Raw genomic sequence first — 23,582 nt, 5'->3', positions numbered from 1 at the left:
TCAAGTTAGCAATAATTATTATTGTTTAATGAATCATGTTCTTGGCAGCAGAGTCATATTAAATTCTGAACAAGTTGCCTGAATTTGATAATATTTGGGTTCAGAAGACAGGAAATTCTGACTGGGTGCATCTACACATGTGTTTTACTGTGGAGTTGACTAATTAGCTCTGCAGTAAAGCATCACCATCTACATGTGTGCTGGTATTACAGTGCAGTAAATTAATTAACTCTGCCGTAGGACAGTACTGTCTTATGGTGGAGTCATTACACGCACTGAAATTAATGCATGGGGGCTGCCTACTGCCTAGCCACATGGCTTCGCACTGTGAGCCCCCCTGTTCCCCAGCCAGTTCCTCTGCTGCCACCCAGAACCCAGGGTTGACCCCTTGTGGCTTCGGCCAGCCTGGGGCTACTCCATAGACTAGCACAAGGTGCTGCTGTCCTGGGTGCACATGTAGACACCTGGGAGCATGTGGGGGGAAGTTAACTCCAGCTCAAATGGCACTGGATTTTATCACATTGCATTCATTGTATGTGTAGATGCACCCACTTTGTGTCATTTAATCATATTCTAAAAATGGAGGTTTTAATGACAGAAGAAAGTAGGAGTAGTACAGTCAGGAGTAGGAGAAAGGAAGAAATAGGACATCAAGACTGTTTTCATTGTTATAGTGGGTAGGGAGATGTGAAATGAGACAAGGTTTGAAGAGGCTGATGAGGTTTGAAGAGTCCTTGTTTCCCACTGAAAGGTTTGAAGAGTAGTTCTAATGTTATTTATTGCATGGTGTTCTCCAGTGCCCTGTCAGTAGTGGGTTAAGAAGAACTTGAGGATCCATGTAAGGGTAGAGTAGACCTTCTCATCTTCTCTCTCCTGCTGCTAACCCCTTCCCAAATAGACATATGGAGCCTCTGCAGAGCTACCTTCTGTACTCTTTTGGGTTGCACAACCTCAGTAAAAGAAAACAGTGCATATTTTACCCCTATGAAAGACCTAACTGATCATTAGAATCTAAATGTCTGTGGAGTTTATACTATTGTTTGTCCCAATCATATCCAAGGGCCTTTCACGTATAATCAGTAGCAATTGTACAATTCCTACTGGCCACCATAGAGACTTGGGCACTTCTCCCTTTTCAGAATAAAATACCTTGCCATATTTTACCTTGAAAGTATTTCTGTTCTGTTTTTGTTAATTACTTTTTCCATATCTGTCCTGTTTTATGTTTAGGTTGATTTGTTTCAGAGTTATATAAGTTCGTTACGTGTGTTTTTTGGACAGTTTGTTTGGTTCAGAGTCAAAATTGCTATTCAGAATCAAGTCAAAATAAGGGTATGTTTACATGGCCTTTCTGATATGTCCTGCAACTACCTTATGAGTTACCACTCTCCAGATAAGAATCCACTGGGGCTCCATTTCCCCCTTCTCCTTTTCACATTGGTGTGGCAGTGTCTGCCTAACTTGCTTCAAGCACCAATCTAACACTTGATTATGAGTTATTAATTCTGTGTTGCCTTTTTGCTTTAAATTTGTTGCTAGGGGTTCGGAAACCCCTGTTCTCCTGAATCTATTGCCTTGTCAGCTCCTGCAAATCATTTTAAATCATTGATCTTGTTATCTGTGTACCTGAAAGGATTTAGCTAAATTAGCTATGTGAGGGCTAATTTGCCAGAGCAGAGAAACAGGGTAGATTAAGCTGCAGGTAATATGGCTATACTGTTACTGGTACCTGAACCATTCTTCTTAGAAATAGGCTGGGCATCCCTATGCTATACAGCAGTGCACATTATAGACTTGTCCCTAATCTGCAAAGGCCCTGCTAGTTACCTTTTACTTTGTAAAAGAAGAACAATGGAGCCACACTATTGCAAAGTACTCTGTGTTCTATTGGTAGAAAGTATTTTATATGAACGTCATTGTAATCATCCTCACTGTCATTATATTCTGCTTTCACTTATACTCTTAGAACAGGTGGGCAATTATATGGGCTGGAGGGCTACTTAAGGAATTTTGGTGTGCTGCTGTTGGGTGCAGGGAAGGGGGCTGGGGAAGAGGTATTGACCCAGCCCCAGTGCAACGGGGTAGCGCGGGGCAATGATCCTATCTGGCCCCAGGCTTATCCACCCCACACTCACCACAAGGGCACTGGATGGGGGCACTGGATGAAGTAGGCAGGTGGGGTCTCCATGGTGACTGGCGTGAGACCCCATGTACAAGGCATGCTCAGCTGGTAGGATTGGATGGGCCCATGTGTGGGCAGGGAGTGGCATCCAAGAGTGGGGCAGGTGGGCATGGTGGGGATTGTGGGATGGTGACAGCACTAGACCAGGGCCTTGAGCAGAGCCACAATCCACTCCCCACACATCCCTGCGATGGGGGCAGTGCATGCAGGGTGGACAGGATGGGGTACCTGGGCAGCAGAGCTGGTTCCGATGGTGGAGTTGGAGACACTGGCAGTGGCAGAATGCAGAGACACTGGCAGTGGCAGCTGGGCAGATTGTGCCTGGGGACAGAGTGACCAGCTGCATTTAGTGATATATAGCGAGTGCACATGGTTCCATGTACACCTCCTGAGATTGGCCATGACCCCCTGAGAGAAGTGTCGGTGGCACTTCCATTGGCGGTGGGGATCAGCCACTAGGGATGGTGGAAAGGGGGGTTAATGGGGCTCAGCACCCCAAATACCAGGGCAACCCAGCCGCTGCTGCAGCAGGGGGGAAGGGTGCGCCAGGCTTGCAGGCAGCTCAGCACAGCAGGCAGGTAGGTAAGGTTTTTTTCCTTTAGTTTCTGGGCATAGGGGTGTGTGTGTAGAGATCAAGACCCCCCATAATGCAGGAGGGAGCAGGGTAGGGGCAGGGCCAAATCATTTGTCTCCCCTGCCCCTCCCCCCCCCAGCTGCACTGTGGGGAGAGCCACTGCTCATGCTGCAGGGGGAGCTGGGGGAGGGGTGGCAGGTTCCCCCAGCCTCTTGGCTCCAATGCACTGTGGCCTTGGATGAGCTGCTGGGCTCTGATTGCCCCACGACCTGGCCTGGTCAGAGCCCCATTTACAATGAATGGATCCCTGGCTGGCCCAGGTTGTAGGACAGGGGGAGTCCAGTGGCTCCTGCAGAGTTGCGGTACTGGGGAGCCAAGGGCAGAGACATGCCTCCCCCCCCCCAGTCTTTGCATGGGGCAAAGGGTGGAGGGGTGGTGCTCTGCTTATTCTGCGACTCACTGCAGCCTTGCCTGGCCCACCCAGCAGCAGGACACACATGGTGGCGTGCCAGCTCTTCCTAGAGATGACTTAGGCAAGGCAGGGCAGGGGATGCTGGTGCTGGGCAATGACCCCTGGCATGGGGGAAGGAGCAGCCACACGGTTGCAGTGGACCCTGGCCTCTGGCCCTAAGCCTGATCCCTGCCCCAGCCTCACCTTCTCCCCACCATGGCCCTTTTCCCTCTTTCCATCCCTTCCCCTGCAGACTTTTGTACAGCTCTCAGCCCTCTCCCCGCCATTTTTTTCTCCCTTCGTCCCTGGCCCCTAGTCAGTGATCAGTCGCTGGGGGATCCCCCCCAGTTGGCCATTGGGCTCTGATGCCCCCCCAGTATTAGGAGGCACCAGTCACCCATGACCAGCTGCATGCACCATGGCCCGGTGGGGCCAAATGACTTGCCGTGGGCCAGATGGAATCTCTTTGCAGGCCAGGTGTGGCCCGTGGGCTGTGTTTTGCCCAATCCATTTTAGAATATTGCTGTCTTAGTTGTGTTTACATAGGTGTAATGAGTGATCAGAGTCCACAGCAACTTAAAGTACACGTGGTAGATTATGTGTATGTTTATTATGTATATACACTTGTCACAACTGCTGAAGGGAAAGGCTCTTGACATTATTAATCATGTTGATACAGTAGTACTGAGGGACTAAAGAAAATTGCTAGAGACTCTGCTGGGATATGCTTTGAAATGCTTACAATCCAACACAGGGTGAGGAAAGAACACTATAAAGGCAGCACATGTTTTGTGATCATTGCAATATTTGTGAGGAAGGACTGGTAACTAACAAGGGGTTTACTAACCAAGGGGCAAAGGATGGGGGAAGGGGACAGAGAAAAGATTTAAGTTTTGATTATGTAAAGAGGGGATTGGAACTAATAGCCTGAATTGGAAGATAAGTCTTATCCAAAAGGTAGAAAGTCTTATCCATGTTTTTTGTTCCCTGTTTGGGCTGCTTTCTGGGAGGGGAGGGAGGAGGGCAGCCTGGGCCATCCAGCCTCTTAGTGTTGCTCTGGGTAAGGACACAAGTACATATGAAGCTATTTCAAAAGGAGACTGTTTCAAAATGCTACGGTCTAATTGCTGCATGTGGACAAGCAGGGAACGATGCAAATATAATAAAACTGCTTTCAATTTTAACCCTGAATGAAACAGTGTTAAAGTTGCAGTGATTTGCTTCATTTGTATCCTTTGCAGCTTGTATACATGTAACAGTTAGAAAGTTACAGCTTCTGCCTTTTTGAAACATTGCCCTTTTGCAACAGCTCCAAATGCCTACCCTTGGTCTACCAGCTCTTTCCCTTCAGTTTATTTCCCTAAAGCGCTCTGATAGGGAGAGTACAAATCTAATGATAGAACCTGCTATTTCAAATATTTTTTACTTAATTGACAATTTTCCCATATTTATTTTTTCTTTCTGTTTAGAAGTTCAGGATAAATCTAAATGGAGGCTGCATCACTTGCGCATGATCTCCCAGCAGTGCTGAACTCAGAAAACTGAGACTTAGGTTTTAAAAGAACATTCAGCATGAAAGTTTTAAAACAGGGGTGTTCAACCTCTGGCCCTCAGGCCAAATTCGGCCCACGGTGCCCCACAGGTCCAGAAATTTGGTGATGGGGAGTGGTGATAGTGATTCCCTGCTGCCAAATCTCTGGGCCCATGGGAAGCCCTTGGTCCTTCACACTAAATCAAGCATCTAATCCCAGTGCCGAGGGCTAAATGGGGGTGGTGCCAGGCCCCAGGGCCTAATTTTGTTGCCGGGAAGTTTGAAGGGGGTAGTGCTAGGCTCCCAGGATGCAATCCAGAGCACAGGGGGCTATAGGGGGTGGCTTCAGGTCCCCAGGAACCAAACCTGGCATGCAAGGGATGGGAAGGGATAGTGTCAGGCACCTTGGGACCTAGCCTTGGCATGGGGGGTGGGGGGATGGGAGTTGGTAGTGCTGGGTTCCAGGGCCCAATCTTGCCCGCAGAGGGGTCCCACACTACTCATTTGTCCTGGGTCAAAAGGTTGAGCACCACCATTCTAAAAATATAGAAGGAGGATCAGGAGCTTTTGGGGGCTTCCCGGTAATGAATTTCCACCCTGCCCCATTAGGTGACAGTTGTTGCTCTCAGGATAATAGAAGACATTGCTTGTTTGCTCTTTCTGCAGGCAGACAGGTCTGAATGGGGCACCCAGCCTAGGAGAGGCAACTCAGAGCTAGGTGTTTGGCCAGCTCCTTCCCAAATTCACAGCATACAAGTTTTCTTTTCTGAGTACCACTCAGTAGTCATGTAATAATCAGGCCTCTGTTGCACTATAAATTTCCCTATCCTTCACTTTTCTAAGTAAGGGAAACATAAGGGTTATTATGAGTGAAGATAGGCTAGGCCAGGCATGGGTAAAATATGACCCATGGGCTGGATTTGGCTGGCCAGCTGATTGGATCTGGCCTGTGGCTGCCACTGCCATGCTGTGCGAGGGGCCAAACCCTGCCCACTCCTGTCTGGGGCAGCCTGTGTTGTGCTTCTGCAGATGGCTCCAGCCCCCACCCATGTGCACCATTTTCCAGTGGGTCCTTCCAGCATAACTGCAGCTGCCCAAGTATTGCTTAGCTCCCCTGCCTCCAGCAGCTCCTCTTCCTCCTCCTGCCCCTGCTGCACTGCTCTGGTCAGAGGTAATGCTGGAAAGCAGCAGCAGCCATGGGGATGTGTGCTAGCCACCACACCCAGCCAGGTGAGGAGGAAGATGTAGCCGGGCAGCTTCTGCCTCAGCTTGAGAGGCTCCAGCTGCAACTCCAAGCCTCCACTCAGGAGCTGGAGCCCCTTGAGCTGGGGAGGGAGTCTCTTGGCTGCAGCTTCACCCCTGTCTGGCTGGGTTTGTGGTGCCCAGTACACATCCCCATGGCTGCTGCTGCTTCCCCATGTTACTTGCTTCCCAGAGCAGTGCAGCAGGGGCAGGAGGCGGAGCTGCTGGAGGCGGGGGGAGCCAAGCAGTACCTGGGTAGCTGCAGCAGCAGCACTGTGCACTCTGGCCAGGGTTCTGACTTGGGGGTAAGTGGGAATGCAGTGCAGGCTGCCTGGGCAGGAGTGGTCAGGGCTCAGCCCTGTGTGGAGCTGTGCAAGAGCATCTGCAGGCAAGATGGGAAGGACATGGACCACACCTGCATCACTCAGGCGAGCTCTGCTGTACATGTCCCCTTTGCACTCTCCCCTCACCCCCAGCTGGCTCCTAGCATGCAGACAGTCCCCCGCAACACACATACACACACCTCTGCTCACACACAGAAACCTCCCCACCCCTGCTCACCCCCACATACACACCTCACAGCCCTACCCCCACCTCCCCACACTCCACACATACCCCAACCCTCCCTGCCCTTTCCTCATGGTATATAAGAGTAAAATTTTATTTTGAACTATTTTGCAATCACCCCTGCTGTATACACTACTCAAAACCATAAATCAGGACAAAATAATTTCTTAAAATTAAAATGTGTTATAGTAGATATTTGATTTTTAGTATATGATTTTTTAAAATCTATAATTTATTAAATATCTCTGAAAGATTTTATGGGTGCAGCCCTCAACAGCTCACCAAAACTTGTTAAATGGCCCTCCAGTCTGGGCAAGGCTGTGCTTGGAACCTTAGTATTTAACAAGGAATTCTTATTTAAACTTCTTTTTGCCCATTACTGCCCCAGTTGCCTTCTCAGTGTCAGCTATGGTAGTCGTCTTATACCACCTATAGTAGGCAACATAGGATTAGTAGAGTTCTGGATACTTCCACTTTGCCACTTGTTATCAGTGCTATACATTTGGAAATGGTACAGATCATTAGAGCTGTCATTTAGAATTATCAGTGCATATTGGCCAGCAAAGATTACTCAAGCTACTGGCAACTTTTTAAAGTTCAGCATTAAGGATCATGCTACCAGCTGTAACTACTGTTATACTGCAAAGTGTATATTCACTTGGAAATGTTATAATTTCTTTTGTCAAATGAATTTGTGCTACTTAATTTCCCACTTCTTATTTTGTAGCACTGGAGATAAGTGGCGGACCAGGAGAAAAATGATAACACCCACCTTCCACTTCACAATTTTGAATGATTTTCTAGCAGTCATGAATGAACAAGCCAATGTTTTGGCAGATAAATTTGAAAAATGTGTTGATAAAGAACCGTTTAATTGTTTTGTAGACATCACACTGTGTGCCTTGGATATTATCTGTGGTAAGTCTTAGGTATGATTCAACAATTGCTTGGGAATTGCAATAATTAGGAACTGTTCCAGTGCTACAGTTTAGGTTCTCAAGGTGGTTGACATAACCCATCTCTGCTTATCTTCTTAAACTAAATGCTGTATCATCAAGGTTGACCACATCTATTTTGATCCAAGTGTTCTGCTTTTTTTTGTAGCTCCCTGGACAGTGAGTTGTGTTATGAGAACCCCCTCCCCTCTTCATGGGATAAGAGGAGGCTAGAGAATCTAAAATAAGGGAAAGATAGAAGAACTGGAACACTATGACTTGTTTCAGAAAGAAAGAACATCTTGTAGAAAATAGTACTGTCCACGGAGGCTGTAAATAACTGCCATTTACATTCACGTAATCCTCCTAATGAACTGGTCAACATAGTCAATTTCTCTTTCTAGAAACTGCAATGGGCAAAAACATTGGTGCGCAGATGGACAAGGATTCTGAATATGTCCATGCTATTTATAAGTAAGTGTAAAACTTTCAAGTCTCTTTTTATAGTTTGTCACTTTTGGATTGAGAATGCCAATGCCAGCTGAAGTGCCTGGGAGTTTAGACCAGCAGAATCCATTTTTGTAGGCTACTGTGGCCTCTGCAAGGAGAGTGGTTCATTTGAGCACAGTGTGCCACACTGCAGTGCTTCAAACCTGTGTTGCCCATCAGTTGAAATGAAGGGGGGTGAGGGGGGGGGGGCGCATATACAGAGGTAGAATGCAGTAGAGGAGCCTCCATAACTTGTGCTGGCCCCGTGAAATTTGTGATGGCATTAGAAAGTGAGCTACTCTAACCTGTGACTCAGTTGCACTTCATAGCTAACAGGTATTGAACTAGTTGTCACACATCCTATATCCCTGATTTACAGGCCAAAGGAAGAAAGGTTGCAACACTGGCTACATGGAGTACAAATTTCCCACTCACCTTGATTAAAGTACCTACCCCTAGAATTGGTAGGTATATCGATCAGGCAAGAAAGTGGCAAGACTGTCAGTGTTTGCCTGAGTAGAGGCATCAGTCTCAAAACAATGGCTGACTATATTTCAAAGCCAAACAGGGGACAGTGACATTTCCAAAGGAGGTTTCATGCTGAGGGGATATATTTTCCCTTTCCAATACATAGTGGCTAAGAGAAATGTAATAAAGGTTTTGGAAAAATACTGATACCTTTCTTGAATGTGATTTTGAATTGAGAAGAACAAATAAACTGTCAGAGATGCAGTACTACACATACTTGCCAAGAACTGAATTGAAAATTATGATGAGGGGGAACTATTAAGGTATTTAAGAGATCCTACTTGAGGATAAACTTTTTCTACAAATGCCTGGCCTTAGGAAATTTATCTAGTTCCTCATCCAGGGAAGCTGGTAAAATTTGATGACAGCTAGCAGGACCTGCTGGGTGGGGAACCAATTGAAGAAATCTCTTCAAAACTGGACAAATACCATAGCTGATATTGTAGTTAAAATATTAGTCTTTTCATGCTTGTTTTCTTCTTCTGAGCTTCCCTCTTTGCTCATGCTGTTTTTATATTGGACAGCCTTTTATATTGGCTAGCCTTTTCCCTTGTATTTATTTTGATAGATATGTATGTACGTAGTTCAAGTTCATATGTAGTTGATACATGTATCTATCTCATTTTTGGATTGCATTTAAAATGATTTAAAAAAATTACAGATACTGAGATTCTGATTAAGTGGATTCTTAGCATCTCCCAAAGATTAAATAAAAAGATTCCCTTTGAAACATCAAATTGCATCCTCCCATCCATAGTTTCATAGTTGGTAGGGCTGGACGGGACCTGAGCAGATAATCAAGTCCGACCCCCTGCCATGGCAGGAAAGAGTACTGGGGTCAAACAACCCCAGCAAGGTGTTCATCCAGTCTCCTTTTAAAGGCCCCCAGGGTAGGAGCCAGCACCACTTCTCTTGGAAGTTGGTTCCAGATCCTAGTTGCCGTGACAGTGAAGTAGCGCCTCCTGATGTCTAGCCTGAATCTACTCTTTGCCAGCTTGTGACCGTTATTTCTTGTCACTCCCCCAATGCCTGCTGGTCCCCTCTGACCAGTTTGTAAATGGCCACTAGATCCCCCTCAGCCTTCTCTTGGAGACTGAACAGGTTCAGGCCCCTTAGCTTCTCCTTGTAGGGCCTGCCCTGCTGACCCCTGATCATGCTGGTGGTCCTCCTCTGGGCCCTCTCCATGTTGTCCACATCCCTCTTGAAGTGCAGCACCCAGAACTGGACGCAGTACTCCAGCTGCGGCCTGACCAGTGTTGCAGAGAGGGGGAGGATCACCTCCTTGGACCTGCTGGAGATGCATCTGTGGATGCATGATAATGTATGGTTGGCCTTCCTGACTGTGTCCCCACACTGTCGGCCCATGTTCATTTTGACATCATTAATGACTTCAAGATCCTTTTCTGCCTCTGCACTGACGAGAAGGGAGTTCCCCAGCCTGTAGGTATGGTGCTGGTTCTTCCTCCCCAGGTGCAGTACCCTGCACTTGTCAGTGTTGAAACCCATCCTGTTCTCATCTGCTCACCCCTGTAACCTGTCCAGGTCCTATTGTAGCCTATTATTCCCTTCTGGCATGCCTACTACTTCCCACATCTTAGTATCATCTGTGAATTTGAATACAGTGTTTTTCACCCCCTTGTCCAAGTCGCTGATGAAGATGTTGAACAGTGTGGGCCCAAGGACCAAGCCCTGTGGAACCCCACAGCCCACATCCCTCCAGGCCGAATAAGACCCATCCACCACCACTCCCTGGGTGCTAAGATACTGAGACCCTTCTGTTCTTGAGGAAGTATTTTGAAGTTGTTTTTAGAAATAAACATAAGTGCATGTTTTTGTTATGCTAGGATGAGTGATGTCATTCATCATAGACAGAAGTCTCCTTGGCTTTGGCCTGAATTTTTATACCCTATGTTTCAAGAAGGAAGGGAACATAACAGAAGTCTCAGGATCCTTCACAATTTTACAGATAAGGTATTCTCTTATTTGTTTTTCAAGTATATTATAACTAATGAAACAAAAAAACCTGTAGTCCAGGATTGCAATTTGTGAATGTAATGGTAGGTTGTACAACTATGGGGAACATCAGCTATCTCAGAAATATACTTGATACAGCAACCAAATGGGCATGGTACTTAGACTCCAGCAGAACATGGAAAAGAGGAGAGAACAAAAGAAATACCTTGACTTGATACTACATCCAGGCTTTAGTCAGTGGGTGACACTAATTTAGTACTAGTAGGATTCATTTGTGACTAGTGATAAAAGATGAGACAAAACAGAAAAACACGACAAATCATCTTAATTCCTTGTACTATGGAGGCTACTGAGTTTCTCCAGTGATCCAAGCACTTTTAGCTTTGGGCTTTAATGGGGAAAATATTTTAAATTAGACTGCTAGACATAGAGTTGAAGACATGTCCATTGTAGGAAAATGCATCCTATTTACACAATGAGTGAAGCCTTCATAAAATGGTTTTCTGAAAGAACAAATAGCCCATCCTGGTTGTGTTATATCGCAGTGAAACATTTGCCACACTTGTATAGACAGAAGTACTGATTGTTTAGATAGAAAAGGGTGACAGTGTAAAATGTTGTGATGCAACTGCTCTGTCTGCATGGTTCTATAGTGCAACAAATATAGCAGAACCATTCCATCTTTAGCTGCTTTGTTTGGGATGAGAGTTAGGGAGATTCATCTAACAGACAACTAACAACGGTTAGGGTCCCTGACAAGCTATTATGATTTAACAGGCAGCAGCAATTGCCCAGTTGCCTAGACTTGGCAGAGTTAGCCCCACCCTGGCTGATGAGCTAACTGGCCACTGTTACGGCCTGCTGACTGGCTGCTGGGAATAGGAGTACGTTCATTTAATTCCACCTGTGGCAGCAGATTGGAACCCAGCCAACAGTTATTTCTGAAGGTCTACTGTGGTAATATACTATTGCGGTGTGGGGAAGAGGAGTCTGTATTTTGATTCTAATTTGACTGATGGTGACTGACTGTGGCAATGGAAGATGGGCTGCAGAGGTGGTCAGTGGTGTGGAATTGGACAGTGGATGGGAGTTGGTGAGTCATTGGCAGATGAAGATGGTGAAGGAGGATGGAGGACGGGGAGGTGGGAGAATGGTGTGCAGACAGCAGTGGATGGCAGATGGAATTTACTAGTGGTATATGGATAAAGGTGCGTGGTAGATGAGAAGCAGTGATGGGGAAGTAGAGCTCAGTGAATGGTGGACTCAGTACAATAGACAGATCTTGGATGGCAGCAAACATTTAAAGCAACACAGGGAAAACATTACTGGTAAAGGTAATTTTGGTTTCTTACAGTAACAGAAGAGAAGTGAGCAGGTATGGTTTTAAAGCAGATGTTTTATTTGAGGAAGATTTAAATAGCTTTATTGATTTTACGAGTCAATGAATATGGACATTTACATTCTACACCACTAAAGGAAGGGTGATAATTAGACTGATTTTGGAAAACCTGTAATGAGATAAGCAATACCTCAGAGCTCAGACATATCAAGTTCTTGTCAGCTGAAGCAGCACATGAAAGAGTAATTACATTAAGAATGTAATTAAGAATGTTATTGGATTTAATAACATCAGAAGATATTAAGCTATGGTTGGAATGTCACACCAAAAAGGTGATAAAGGTGTTAAAGTTAGGAATAAGTATGAACCATGTTGAGCAAGGCAAGAGTAATTTTAAATGAAAACTCAGGAGAGAGTAGGTTCCCTAGTATAATTACCAGTGGAGAGTAGGTAGCTCTAGTGTAATTACCAGTGGTGATATTACCAGTACCTCTTACTGGTAATTATGCTAGGGCTACACTGGGGGTTCGGTATCTGTTTTGAACAACCCATGAGGTGCAACAAGTATAGGGTGGAGGGGCACCAGGTGGCTAATAACTGCAAAGCAGCTTGCAAATGTAATTTGTGTGGGGAAGAAGGGCATGTTTTCAGAACATGTCCTGTGTCCTTTGCAAATAGAGTCTGGACCCTAGGGGAGGAGCACAAAGAAACTTTGGAGGAGACTGTATATGAAGAGAGGCAAGAGGAGAGGGGAGGAGGCAGAGAAAGAAATGGGGGTGATACAGAAGACCCTGCAGAAAAGTGATGCGGAAGAGGAGAAAAAGATGACAGGTGTATTGGTGGTAGAAGTGGCACAGGGGGAAGCGTTGATAGGCAAGAAGTAGGAGAAAGGGGAAGAAAGTGGGAAACTGGAATAGGAGGAGGAGGTAAATGAGGGGCAAGAGGAAGTAGATAAAGAAGAGGAGAGGTGGGATGCCTTTTGACAAAAGGAAAAAATCTAAATAGAGGGACACAAAGAAAACTAAAAATGTGAGGGAGATTGGGAAGAGAAGCCCAGCTTTCCCACTTTGTCCTCCTTGGTGTGTATCCCTGAGTGGGCCATGGAGGTGCTAGAGCATCAAGGGAGTGGAGAGACTGAGGGTGTTCTTGACATCCAGGAGGTTCAGAATCTGGTTGAGGTAAAGGAGTGAGAATGGGGGGAGGGTGAAATGGACTTCCCAAGCCATAAGTACTGAGGAAGATGTATAACTAAAGAATATTTCTTCTTATGGTGTTGGTGGTTGCATCCTTAAATGTTCAGTGTTTTAACAAAGCACTGATAGAAAACAGCGGAGCCCTTCTTTGCACAGATGCGAGAGGATATAGGATGTCTGCACAAGAGTGGCATTCCAGGTGAGGAGACATACAGACAATTCAAAAGCTGTTGAAGGTGGGGTGCCTCATTTTGGTCAGGGTCCAATAAGAACAGATCTGCAGGGGTGGCAGTGCTAATAAGGAGCTCCACAATTAATGTGGTAAAAGTGGAAGAAATTATGCATGGTTAGTTGCAACACAATGTTACTATAGAGGTACAAAGACTGAATTGTTAATGTGTATGCCTCTGCAGAAAGAAAGACGGTCTTTTAAAGAAAGTAGTGATAAGTATGGGGGGGCAGATAATTGTGGCAATTTTAATTGTGTTTTAGAGGAAAGAGATCAGGTAGGAAGTACTGGGACAGTAGGGCTTGGATTTCATGTCCAGACTTCTGAAGATTTTGTTTTTATTTCAAAGGAGTTGGTCAAACACAGGCTTCCCCCACAAAAATGCAAGGAGTATGGAAATTGAACATACAATTGTTAGAAGATGGGGGGGACCTGCCAGAAATTAATAGGTTTGTAGAAGGGCTGGGGCACCATAAAAAGCTGTTTTAAAATGAAGCAGGAGCAGTGGTAAAGAGGAGGGCTTGGGAGTATTTTTGCAGGAAGGCAAGAGGCAAATAAAATGAAGAAGGTTTTAAGAAGCTACAACAGAGAATGCAGTGGCTTTTAAAGAAGACAGAGAGGTGATGGCCCATGAAAGATAAGATGGAAGAGGCGTGGCTTTTAAGCAAGGTGCAAGAGAAGATGTTTTTAATGCATGCCCCTTAGACAGAAAGAAATTAGGCTGGTCTCCATACTTCTCTGCCTGGATCAAGTCAGAAAGAGGGGAGATTAAGACAGCCCAGGAGGAGGGGGAGCCCAAATGGAAGGGTAGGAAGAAATACTAGAGGTGGCAAGAAGATTTTATGAGGATTTACACCAGAAGAGAGAGGTGAATGAAGGGAGGATTCACAAGTTATTGTGTGAACTAGAAAAGAACGTGGGGGAAGAAGATGCCTAGAGGATGGAGGAAGAGGTGACGTTAAAAGAAATGGGAAGCTGCTTTACGACTTTAAGAATGCAAAGAACCTGGACAAGGATGGACTGTTGGTAGAATTTAATATAAGGTTCTGGAGTCTTTTAGGGCCATATTGTTGGAAGTGTTTAAAAAGATTTAGAGAAGAGGTTGGAGAGGAAGGATTTTACATCTGCCATTGCTGTTTTATTGTTCAAGAAGTGGAACAGAGAGTACAGTTAAGACTGAATGAACCATGTTTTCATGTCAGCCAAGACCGTGAAGTCCTTGGAGATGACTGAAGTGAAGAAACGGAGAAAGAGTAGACTCGTTTATTCACACCTAACTTCTAGGACTTGAGTGTTTTACCTGTTGCATGTTGAGTACATATTTTATGGATTTTAAGGCATTTTCTTATCATACCATGTTACATGTTTTTACATGTTTTATGACAATGGGTTTTATGATTTAGTGTACTGGGAAAGATTTTTTACTGTAGCTACTCTATTTACTCAAATCTAAGATGACCCTCTGATTATTAGATTCTGTATGTGGAAAATGTATAAATTTGTTACAATTTTCCAGGTATGGAATCTAATTATTGGAGATTTGCCTTGAAGTTGTCCCCTTCCTGCTGCTATAGCAGGGAAAATAAATATGGGGGTTAAGTACCGCTCCCTCCCCCCGCACTACGGTCAGATTCGGCTCTCTGAACACACGGAAGTGAGGGACAGATTTGAAAACACTGACCTGGAGTAGTGGGGGTTGGAAGGAGTAAATTGGAACATGTAAAATTAAAGATGAATTGTTTGTTACATTTCTGTTAAATTAACATTAAAAAATAGTGTCCCTAGATCCAGTACTCTTTGTTTTTTTGCTTCTGACCCTGCTCAGCTCTGTTTCTGGACTCTGGCTTTTCTTGGCTCAACTGTGGTAACTCAATCCCTGACCCCAGGACCCTGATTGAATCCATGATTTGGACTCTGCCTCTAGGTTTCTTCCTTGGATTTGGTAATGTGGTCTCTGACTGTAAAACCATGCTTCAGCTTGTCACATGGATTCTGCTCCTAGAATTCTCTCTTCATTTTTGGCTACCTTGGACTCTTTAGCTCCTGTCTCTGGCTCTGTTCTGGCGGCCTACACGCTAGCCCAGGCTGCCTCTGTCCCAGTCCTTTCAGAGCTATTCCATTCTCCTTAAGCAGAAGCTGCACACACCCTTTTAAAGAAGCTAAAATGTATGTGTCTCATTATACTTTTTGAAAGAGTACCTCATTATTATGTGTATCCCAGAAGCAGTGTGTGGGAAGCTGGAATTGAAAATGAAATTTTACCTTTTTTTTGTGGAAATTAGAGCATGATCACTCAGATACAGGGGCTATAAAAAGAATGGCTGCAAAACATTAATGTTGTACAGAAATGGAAGAGAGAGTACTTCTAAACAACTCAACTTTGTGAACTGGATATAATGAACTATATATGAGGAGGAAAATAAAGGACAATAAATATAAATACTGCTTATTAGGGTAGAGTGAAAAGTATGTTAAACATGTGAGGTGTAGTGTGTTTTGGGTACTTGTAAGGATCATAAAGAGGAACTCTAAACTTAGTGTTCCAACAGCTGATAAGAATTTCTCTCTGAATACTCTCTGAATCTCTCCTGCTTATCATTCAGTGTGTTACGCAAACATGATTTCAATATTGCAGTGTTGCAGTCTTTTAATTCTTTAGACTCAGGGCACTCTATACAAATGAATTATTACTTAAGGCTTCATTTACTGCAGTGGCAAAGATGGGTGCGTTGGAAAGTATACACCCACATCTTGGACCAAAACACTGGAGTCATTTCAGACCTGGGGCCTGATTCATCTCACTTTTATGAGCAGCAGTTGTGCTCTTTGAGATCCAGTGCAAAACACCCATTAATTTCAGTAGTGCACATTAAAGTCCCTTTAACACAGTAACTTCAGTGGAAAAGAAAAAACAGTTGGATGCACCATCACACTGATGGAATTTGAGATCTTTGCATGTTGGTTTGTATTTTTTGAGATGCAGTGTCACAACATAGGTTTGTTTTGTGAATTTGCCTGATAATGACAGTTGCCTGTGCTGATAGCTGGGAAGCAAAGGATGACAAAGGAAAAAGGTATTCCTGTTTATGGCACCAGCTATTTGCCCCCAAACAGCTTTTTTGTGAAAATTTAGAAGTTAAACATTTAGATTTTATATGATTCACAACAGTATTGTCTTCAAACCCAATAGATAGTAAAAGAAACCAAAAGACTAAGGGATACATATTCTTCATCTCCCACCACTGAGAAGTACATATTATAGAGTCATGGATGTGGTTGCTTTTTAAATATCTGGACTAAAGTTTGTTTTGAAACTATAGTTTAGTAGACTGTAGATTCTAACCCTGAACTATATATGTTTGTTTCGTAAGGTTATTAAGGAAAAAGCTTATGAGCAAAACAATTGTGAAGAAAGTAAATGTGACTTCGATGGCAGCTGTGAACAACGTGGGTCAAAAAAACGGAGGGCTTTCCTTGACATGCTTTTGAATGCAACCAGTGATGATGGGAGTAAACTGAGCTATGCAGACATTCGAGAGGAAGTGGACACTTTTATGTTTGAGGTACCGTAAATATATACATATACAGATAGTTTCTTTCTTGCATTAGAAAAGAAGTTTTACTTTTAGTATTAAATCCCTACAGCAGTGAATAAATAGGGAGAAATTAAGAAATCGATACCCATGTTACAGTTCAGTGTCATTCTTCAGGACCTAATGTATACGTGTATGTATTGTATATATTTCTTTATGGCATAACCTACATGTGGGGGAAGAAGTTTCTTCTTTATTTTTCTGTTTAGTTATTGCCTTACATAGCCTAATACACTGGGTATTTCGATTCCATTACTTTTATGGCTTTTGTAACATTGGGTAATCAGAACTGATAATAAAGGGGCCTGATTCACAGTAACATTATTTCAGCTTTATGCTGATCTGTCCTCCCTAAGGCTGTTTAGCTGACTATACACCATGGTCAGCAGCATGATAGTGCTAACTATTACTAAAAATGCTCCTTTTTAATACCCAAATCTGTGGTCAATGAATGTGCTGTTACAGTCTATCCTTTATAGGCCCTTGTACAGCATTTGCCTTCACTGCGTTCAAGCGCATTCTGATCGGGTGTTAATGAATCTTTCTTTCTTAGACCAATTCTAATTTTATAACCTATGATCTTAGCAATACTGGCTGCTGACAGATGTGGAAAAAAAAGAAAATGGCACTTTATTTTTAGCTTGGTGTGGCCTTGTGCTAAGTGCAGCACATGCCCAGAAAAACTGCATTACTTTGATCTGGCTTGCTCAACATCTGTGTAGATCATGTGCTTTAGTGAGGCTTTTGGGTGCTTTTATCTATTTTATTGAATCAGCTATTAGATAAAAGGGCCAGAAAGCCATGCTGAAGCACCTGATCTATATAGACTCTGGAGACCTGGGTCAAACTAACTTGGCTCCTCTTCTGGTGAAGTGCTGGGTTCTCCCTGCCCTCCTCCCCAGGGTGTTTTGTCCCTTAGTGGTAATTAATGGTAATGTATGTTTTTATTCTGTTTTATTATACAAAGTCATATTAACTTCCATTTAAGTCCTGCCAACCCTGACTGTGGAACTAAGGGAATTAAATAGTATGGAAGAAAGCAGTCCAGAGATAGCTGGGTTTGTGTTGACATTCAGCAGGACCTCATGGTGACTTTGCCTGCCAGGTGCAAAGGTAACAGACCATATGAGATGTGTAGGTCCATGCTGGGCAGGGGCCAGAGGGGAGCTGGTTGTTGTGGTCCATGTGGGTAACCAGAACATGGGGGAGTGGAGCAGAGAGGTCCTGGAAGTTAAATTTAGGCTTCTAGGGAAGAGATTGAGGTGTGGGGCTTCCATGGTGCCACTCCCAGAAATGCTTCTAGTACCACATGTAGGGCCAGGCAGACAGGCAGAGCTCCAAAGTCTCAATGCATGCTCAGCATGGCTGAGATAATGGTATAGGGAGGAAGAGTCTAGGTTTATTAGGAACTTGGGGACCTACTGGAACAGAAGGAGTCTATATAGGAGGGGTGGTCTTTATCTGAACCAAAATGGTACCAAACTGTTGGCATGTAACATTAAAAAGGTCAGGATAAGAAACAACGGGGATAAGAAACAGGGTGGGTACTCAGATGAAATGTGGAGAAGATGAGCATGAACAAAGAGATTTACAGAGTAAATGTCAGAGCCTCTGATCAGGCAAGCCCAGCTAAGCCAGGCACATGAATCATCACCAGGGATCCTGTTTTTCCCTGATAAAAAATCGCAAATTCTCTGACAAACACCCCCAAATCCATGATTAAAATGAAAGGCCCCCCCACAGTCCCCTGGCCCTGCTGTGCCACTCATTCCCGCCCCTCCAATCTCCTCCAGCCCTGCTGGTGCCCCTCACTTGAAATGCAACCTGTTTAAATTCACTGATGATACCAAAATTTGGGGTGAGGTGAGCACGCTAGTAGGGAGGAAAAGATTGCGGCAAGATCTGGATAGGTTATAGGAGTGGGCTAACATAAACAGGATGCGTTTCAATACTGACAAGTGCAGGGTGCTGCAGTAGAAACCAGCAGCACATTTATAAAATGGGGAAACTCCCTTCTTGAGAACACGGAGGCAGAAAGGGATCTTGGAGTCATTATTGACTCCAAGATGAACATGGGCCGACAATGCGAGGTCACGGTTGGCAGGGCTAACCGCACCTTGTCGTGCATCCACAGGTGCATCTCAGGTAGAGCCAGGGAGGTGATCCTCCCCCTCTATGAAACGCTGGTCAGGCCACAGCTGGAGTACTGTGTCCAGTTCTGTGCGCCCCACTTCAGGAGGGATGTGGACAACATTGAAAGGGTCCAGAGGAGGGCCCACCCGCATGATTTGGGGACAACAGGGCAGACCCTACATTGAAAAACTGCGGGACCTAAACTTGTTCAGCCTTCACAAGAGAAGGCTGAGGGGGGACCTGGTGACTGTCTATAAACTCACTGGGGAGGAACAGAAGGGTTTGGGGGAGACACTGTTTCCCCTAGCACCCCCTGGCATAACAAGGAACAATGGACACAAATTATTGGAGAGTGGGTTTAGATTCGACATCCGCAAGAACTACTTCACAGTTAGGGCGTCTAGGAGCTGGAACCAACTTCCAAGGGAAGTGGTGCTGGCTCCTACCCTGTGGGTGTTTAAGAAGAGGCTTGATGCCTACCTGGCTGGACTCATTTGAGTCCAGTTTTTTTCTCCCGCCCAGGCGGGGGGTTGGATTTGAAGATCTACAAGGTCCCTTCTGACCCTACTTCTATGATTCTATGACTCCCCCCCCGCATAGCCACCCCAGCCCTGCATGTGCCCCTCACTCCCTGCCCCAGAGCCCTCTGGTCCTGCTCCTGTCCCTCACTTTCCCCTGCAGCCCCCCAGCCCTGTTGGTGCTCTTCACCCCCCATTGACAGCTCCTGTTCCCCCAGCCCTGGTAGAGGGGGCCCACAGCTGCCAAGGCTATGGGGCCAGGGACCTAGCTCTGCAGCACCCTGCCTCTGGCAGGAGGTGGAGGCTGCTGTAGCAAAGTGGAGCGTGGCTCCCCCCACCCTCCCACCCCTGCATGCTGCTGGCTCGGGCAGGGGGAGCCAGCTCCCCACCATGGTATGCGCTCGCAGGGGGCAAGAGAACCCATGCCCCCCCAGATCTATGTGTGGGGCGTAGGCATGGGCTGCCCACTGTAGGCTTGGGCTCCTGCCCTGCTGTCCCCTGCCAGGGTCCCCGCAGCCCAGCGTGTGACCCAGCACTGCAAAGAACAGTGGGGCCATGCAGGAAGGCTACTTTCCTCTGTGAGCTCTATGCTGCCATGGTGATGCATCCCTTGTGCATGGGGCTACAGTAAGGGGTGACAGCGCATGATTGTTCTTTGCAGCACCAGGTGGCACATGCTGGGCTGTGGAGGCCCCGGGGCAGAGCAGCAGGGCGGGAGCAAGCAGCCTGCGCCCATGCCCCACACACAGGTATGGGGCGCATGGGTCCCCCTGCCCCTGGGAGTTTGTGAAGTGGTGGTGAGCAGCTCCCCTCCCCCGATCCCCACTGGAGCCCACAGTGGGCAGCCCGCCCTGCCCCCTCCCTGCTCACAGATCTGGGGGGCATGAGTCCCTCCTGTCCCCCAGGAGTGTGTGCAGCAGCAAGGAGATGGCCACACCCTCTCCCCTACCCCCCAGATGAGCTGTCCATGGCCCTGTCCCACTCCCCGCCAGGGCTCTGTGGACACGCATGTGGCTCAGAGCCCCAAGCCCCATGTACCATCCCCCAGCTGGATAGAAACTCCAGCCTCTGCCCCTATCCCTGCTCCTGGCTAGTTCCCTCCCTCCACTGGAAGCCTCAGGTCTCCCCCCCTCCCAATACCTGTGGGACCTGCTCTCCAAGCTGCCTGGTGACAACGTGCAGTGTCAGGCATGCCTTCCCATCACCTCAGGCTGGTCTGGCAAGCTTTGCGTTCACTTCTTTATGGTTCTCCTGGCTTCTGACTTAGCTTTGGCTTTCCCTGACCCTGATCTTGGATCTTCCTTGAACCTCAGCACTTGCCCTGCTCTCTCTGACTTCCCCAGCATCCTGCTTCCACTTGCCTTCCTTGACCCTGACCTTGGATCTTCCTTGGAACGTAACACTGGTTCTCTGGCTCCTGATCTTGGCTTATGTCTTGGACTACGTCTCTTGGCTCCCGTAACCTGTGCCCTCTCAGCGCTGAACCCCAGGTTGCTCCTAGTCGCCTACTGCAGACCTAGCCTCCTACATCCTGGCTGAACCCTCCCGGCAAAAAGTCACACACAAGCAGCCAAATAGGCAACAAGAAAAGGTATATGTGCTTTTGTACTAATGCCAGAAGTCTAATGCCCAAAATGGGGGAACTTGAATTTTAGTGGTAAATTACAATAATGATATAATAAGTATCTCAGAAACTATTGAGCATAGGAGTTAGGGGCACAGCCTCTGAAACAGTGATACTAGACCTTAAATGCTGGAGGCTGCAAGTGGGAGAGGAACAGTGCAAAAATCCCTGGTCCTATCTTGTTCACTCTCCCTTTCAGCATCTACTCTCTGCCACTGTGACACACAGGGTGCTGGGCAAGACAGACCTACAGTCTATCCCAATAAATTATAGTTCTTATGTTCTACAAGCTTAGATACTTTTGCATCTCCAGAGAGAGGCAGTCAGGCAACCACCTCATCCCTAAGAAGAGATAAAAGTTCAATAGAAAACATCTTCCTGAAAAAAACAGAAAAAAAAAAAAATCAATGCAGAGAGAGTGCTGACTCAGCTAAATTAGAAAGGTTTAGTGGCAGATGTATGGAAATGGCTTCTTGCTTCTTAAACGTTCTCAGCTATGTCAAGACATGTATGTCATGTCAGTTATACCACAATATTCTCTCACATACAACACAGTACCTTTCCTCAGGTTGTTGGGTACTGCTGTACCCAAAAGCTTGTCTATGTCTATTCCAGCCATTCATGGTCCAGTAAAATATCATCCGCAACAATCCTTGTCTCTGTTATATCTTGGATATTTGGCATTTTGTGGGATGGACTCATATTTTTATTACTTTTCTTCTAAATTTTTGTAGTTGGGCTTTGCCACTGTCATCTCTAGGGACCTGCTTAAATCAGTTTCACAGACATTGTGAAATTGGGTGATGTGTGAGAGATCAGCTGGGAAAAAAACCTTACTAAAAATAAAATGCTGGCTCCCTAGTGGGACCCAGCAGTCCTTACAGCCATTGTGGCCAGCTGCACAGCCCACTGTGGGGGAAGGGGGCTGCCGGCATGAAGGGGAGCAGGCAAGATGGCTGCCACCCCCACACCTTCCTGCTGAGAGGTCTGCCCCTCTTCACCAATCAGTGAGGGGTGGGGCTGCACGACAGACAGCCCTCTCAGCCAGTCATTGGTGATGGGCAGGGCCACCAGGGCCCCTCAGCAAATCAGAGGTATGGGAGGGACCCCACTGTGATAAGACTGGAAAAATGGTAGCTGTCTCTGCAGTCTACCTCCAAAGTCAGCCGGCTGTCTCCTCAATTTGCATAGAGCCCTAGCCATCTCCCATAGGACTTGCATGTATAAGTATTTCTGTTTATATACATAATGACAATGTAAAACTTAGTATATATGTAAATATGTCCTTTTTAGGGGCATGATACAACAGCTGCTGCTATGAGCTGGGTCATGTACTTACTGGGATGTAATCCTGAAGCCCAGAAGAAAGTGGATGTGGAATTGGATGAAGTGTTTGGTAAATGTCTACCCTCTATTGGATATTGGTATAGTTGTATGTGGTACACACATTCCTTTGCTGTGTACAAAGGAATAAAAACCCACTTCTTCTGCCATTGGCTTTGCTAAAAATGTCCTATGAATATAGAAACAAAGGCAATTGGATTGGGTCCCAAGTAGGGGTGCACCAATAAAGATTTTCTTGGCCGATACCAACAGCCGACCAGCCATATCGGTCAATACTGATTTGATAGCCAATTTACAGGACTGCAGCCAGGCAGCTTGGAGAGCAGCATCCAGCTGGTAAGTCTGTGGGGAGGAAGTGGTAGTGGGAAGGGAAGGGGACTGGTAGGGAGCAGTTTGAGGCCCCCACGGTGTGGGAGGAAGTGGGGCAGGGACAGGTGCTGCCCAGCCAGGATGGTAAATGAGACACTGGGGCTGGGAGTGGGGACAAATCCATGGGCAGCTCATCTGACAGTGTGGAAGGGTGGGAAGAGGGGGGGGCTTCCTGCCACTGCACACAGCCCTGGGTGGAGCATGGGGGCTTGTGCCCCCTGGATTTGTGTGGGGGCTCAGGGCTAGGAGCTGCGCCAGCCTCTTCCCAGGGGGGAAGGGGGACTGGGCTGGGGCTGCGCTTGGGGTAGGCAGGAGTGGGGCAGGTGGTGGCGGTGCTAGGAGGAGTGTCTATACAGAATTTTGGGGTGGTTATAGCCCATCCCATAGCCCCCACTCCCAGTGCCACCTTCACCCGCCTCATCCCTGACTGCCGTGAGCACAGCCCCAGCTAGCTCCCCCTCCTGTAGGAGGCCTGCCAGCCCCTGGCCCCAAGCCTGCAGCAGGCAGCCTGCCTCTGCTGTGAACACAAATCTGGGGGGGGGGCACATGCTCCCCATGCCTCCCCCAAGAATGTGCATAGCAGTGGGGAGCCGCCTTTCTCCTGACCCACCTGCACCCCCAGACAAGTATCCCGCAGCTCCACCCTGCAAGTGTCCCATTCACTGCCCTGGCTGGGCAGCACCTGCTCCTGCCCCATGCCCTCACTGTGGGGGCCTCAATCTTCACCCACACCCCTCCCATCCCCCATACTCCTTCCACCCCACAGA

At 46.4% G+C, this 23,582-nt stretch overlaps 1 protein-coding gene across 1 annotated transcript in view; it reads left to right on the top strand.

The window, feature by feature from the left end:
- The window catches only part of LOC149870347 (cytochrome P450 4V2-like), a 40,306-nt gene that overhangs the window by 7,136 nt on the left and 9,588 nt on the right, over positions 1 to 23,582 (top strand). Inside the window, exons 4-8 of the mRNA XM_090036053.1 lie at positions 7,275 to 7,465; positions 7,887 to 7,956; positions 10,344 to 10,470; positions 16,606 to 16,797; positions 22,396 to 22,498. Of these exons, the coding sequence (XP_089892179.1) occupies positions 7,275 to 7,465; positions 7,887 to 7,956; positions 10,344 to 10,470; positions 16,606 to 16,797; positions 22,396 to 22,498 (683 nt within the window). The remainder of the gene's footprint in view (positions 1 to 7,274; positions 7,466 to 7,886; positions 7,957 to 10,343; positions 10,471 to 16,605; positions 16,798 to 22,395; positions 22,499 to 23,582) is intronic.

Source organism: Crocodylus siamensis, chromosome 2, assembly GCF_052110815.1.
Source record: "Crocodylus siamensis isolate JL-2025a chromosome 2, ASM5211081v1, whole genome shotgun sequence".
NCBI classification, from domain to species: Eukaryota; Metazoa; Chordata; order Crocodylia; family Crocodylidae; genus Crocodylus; species Crocodylus siamensis.
Note: the sequence above shows the minus strand (reverse complement) of the source record. Positions and strands in the feature narration are given on the sequence as shown.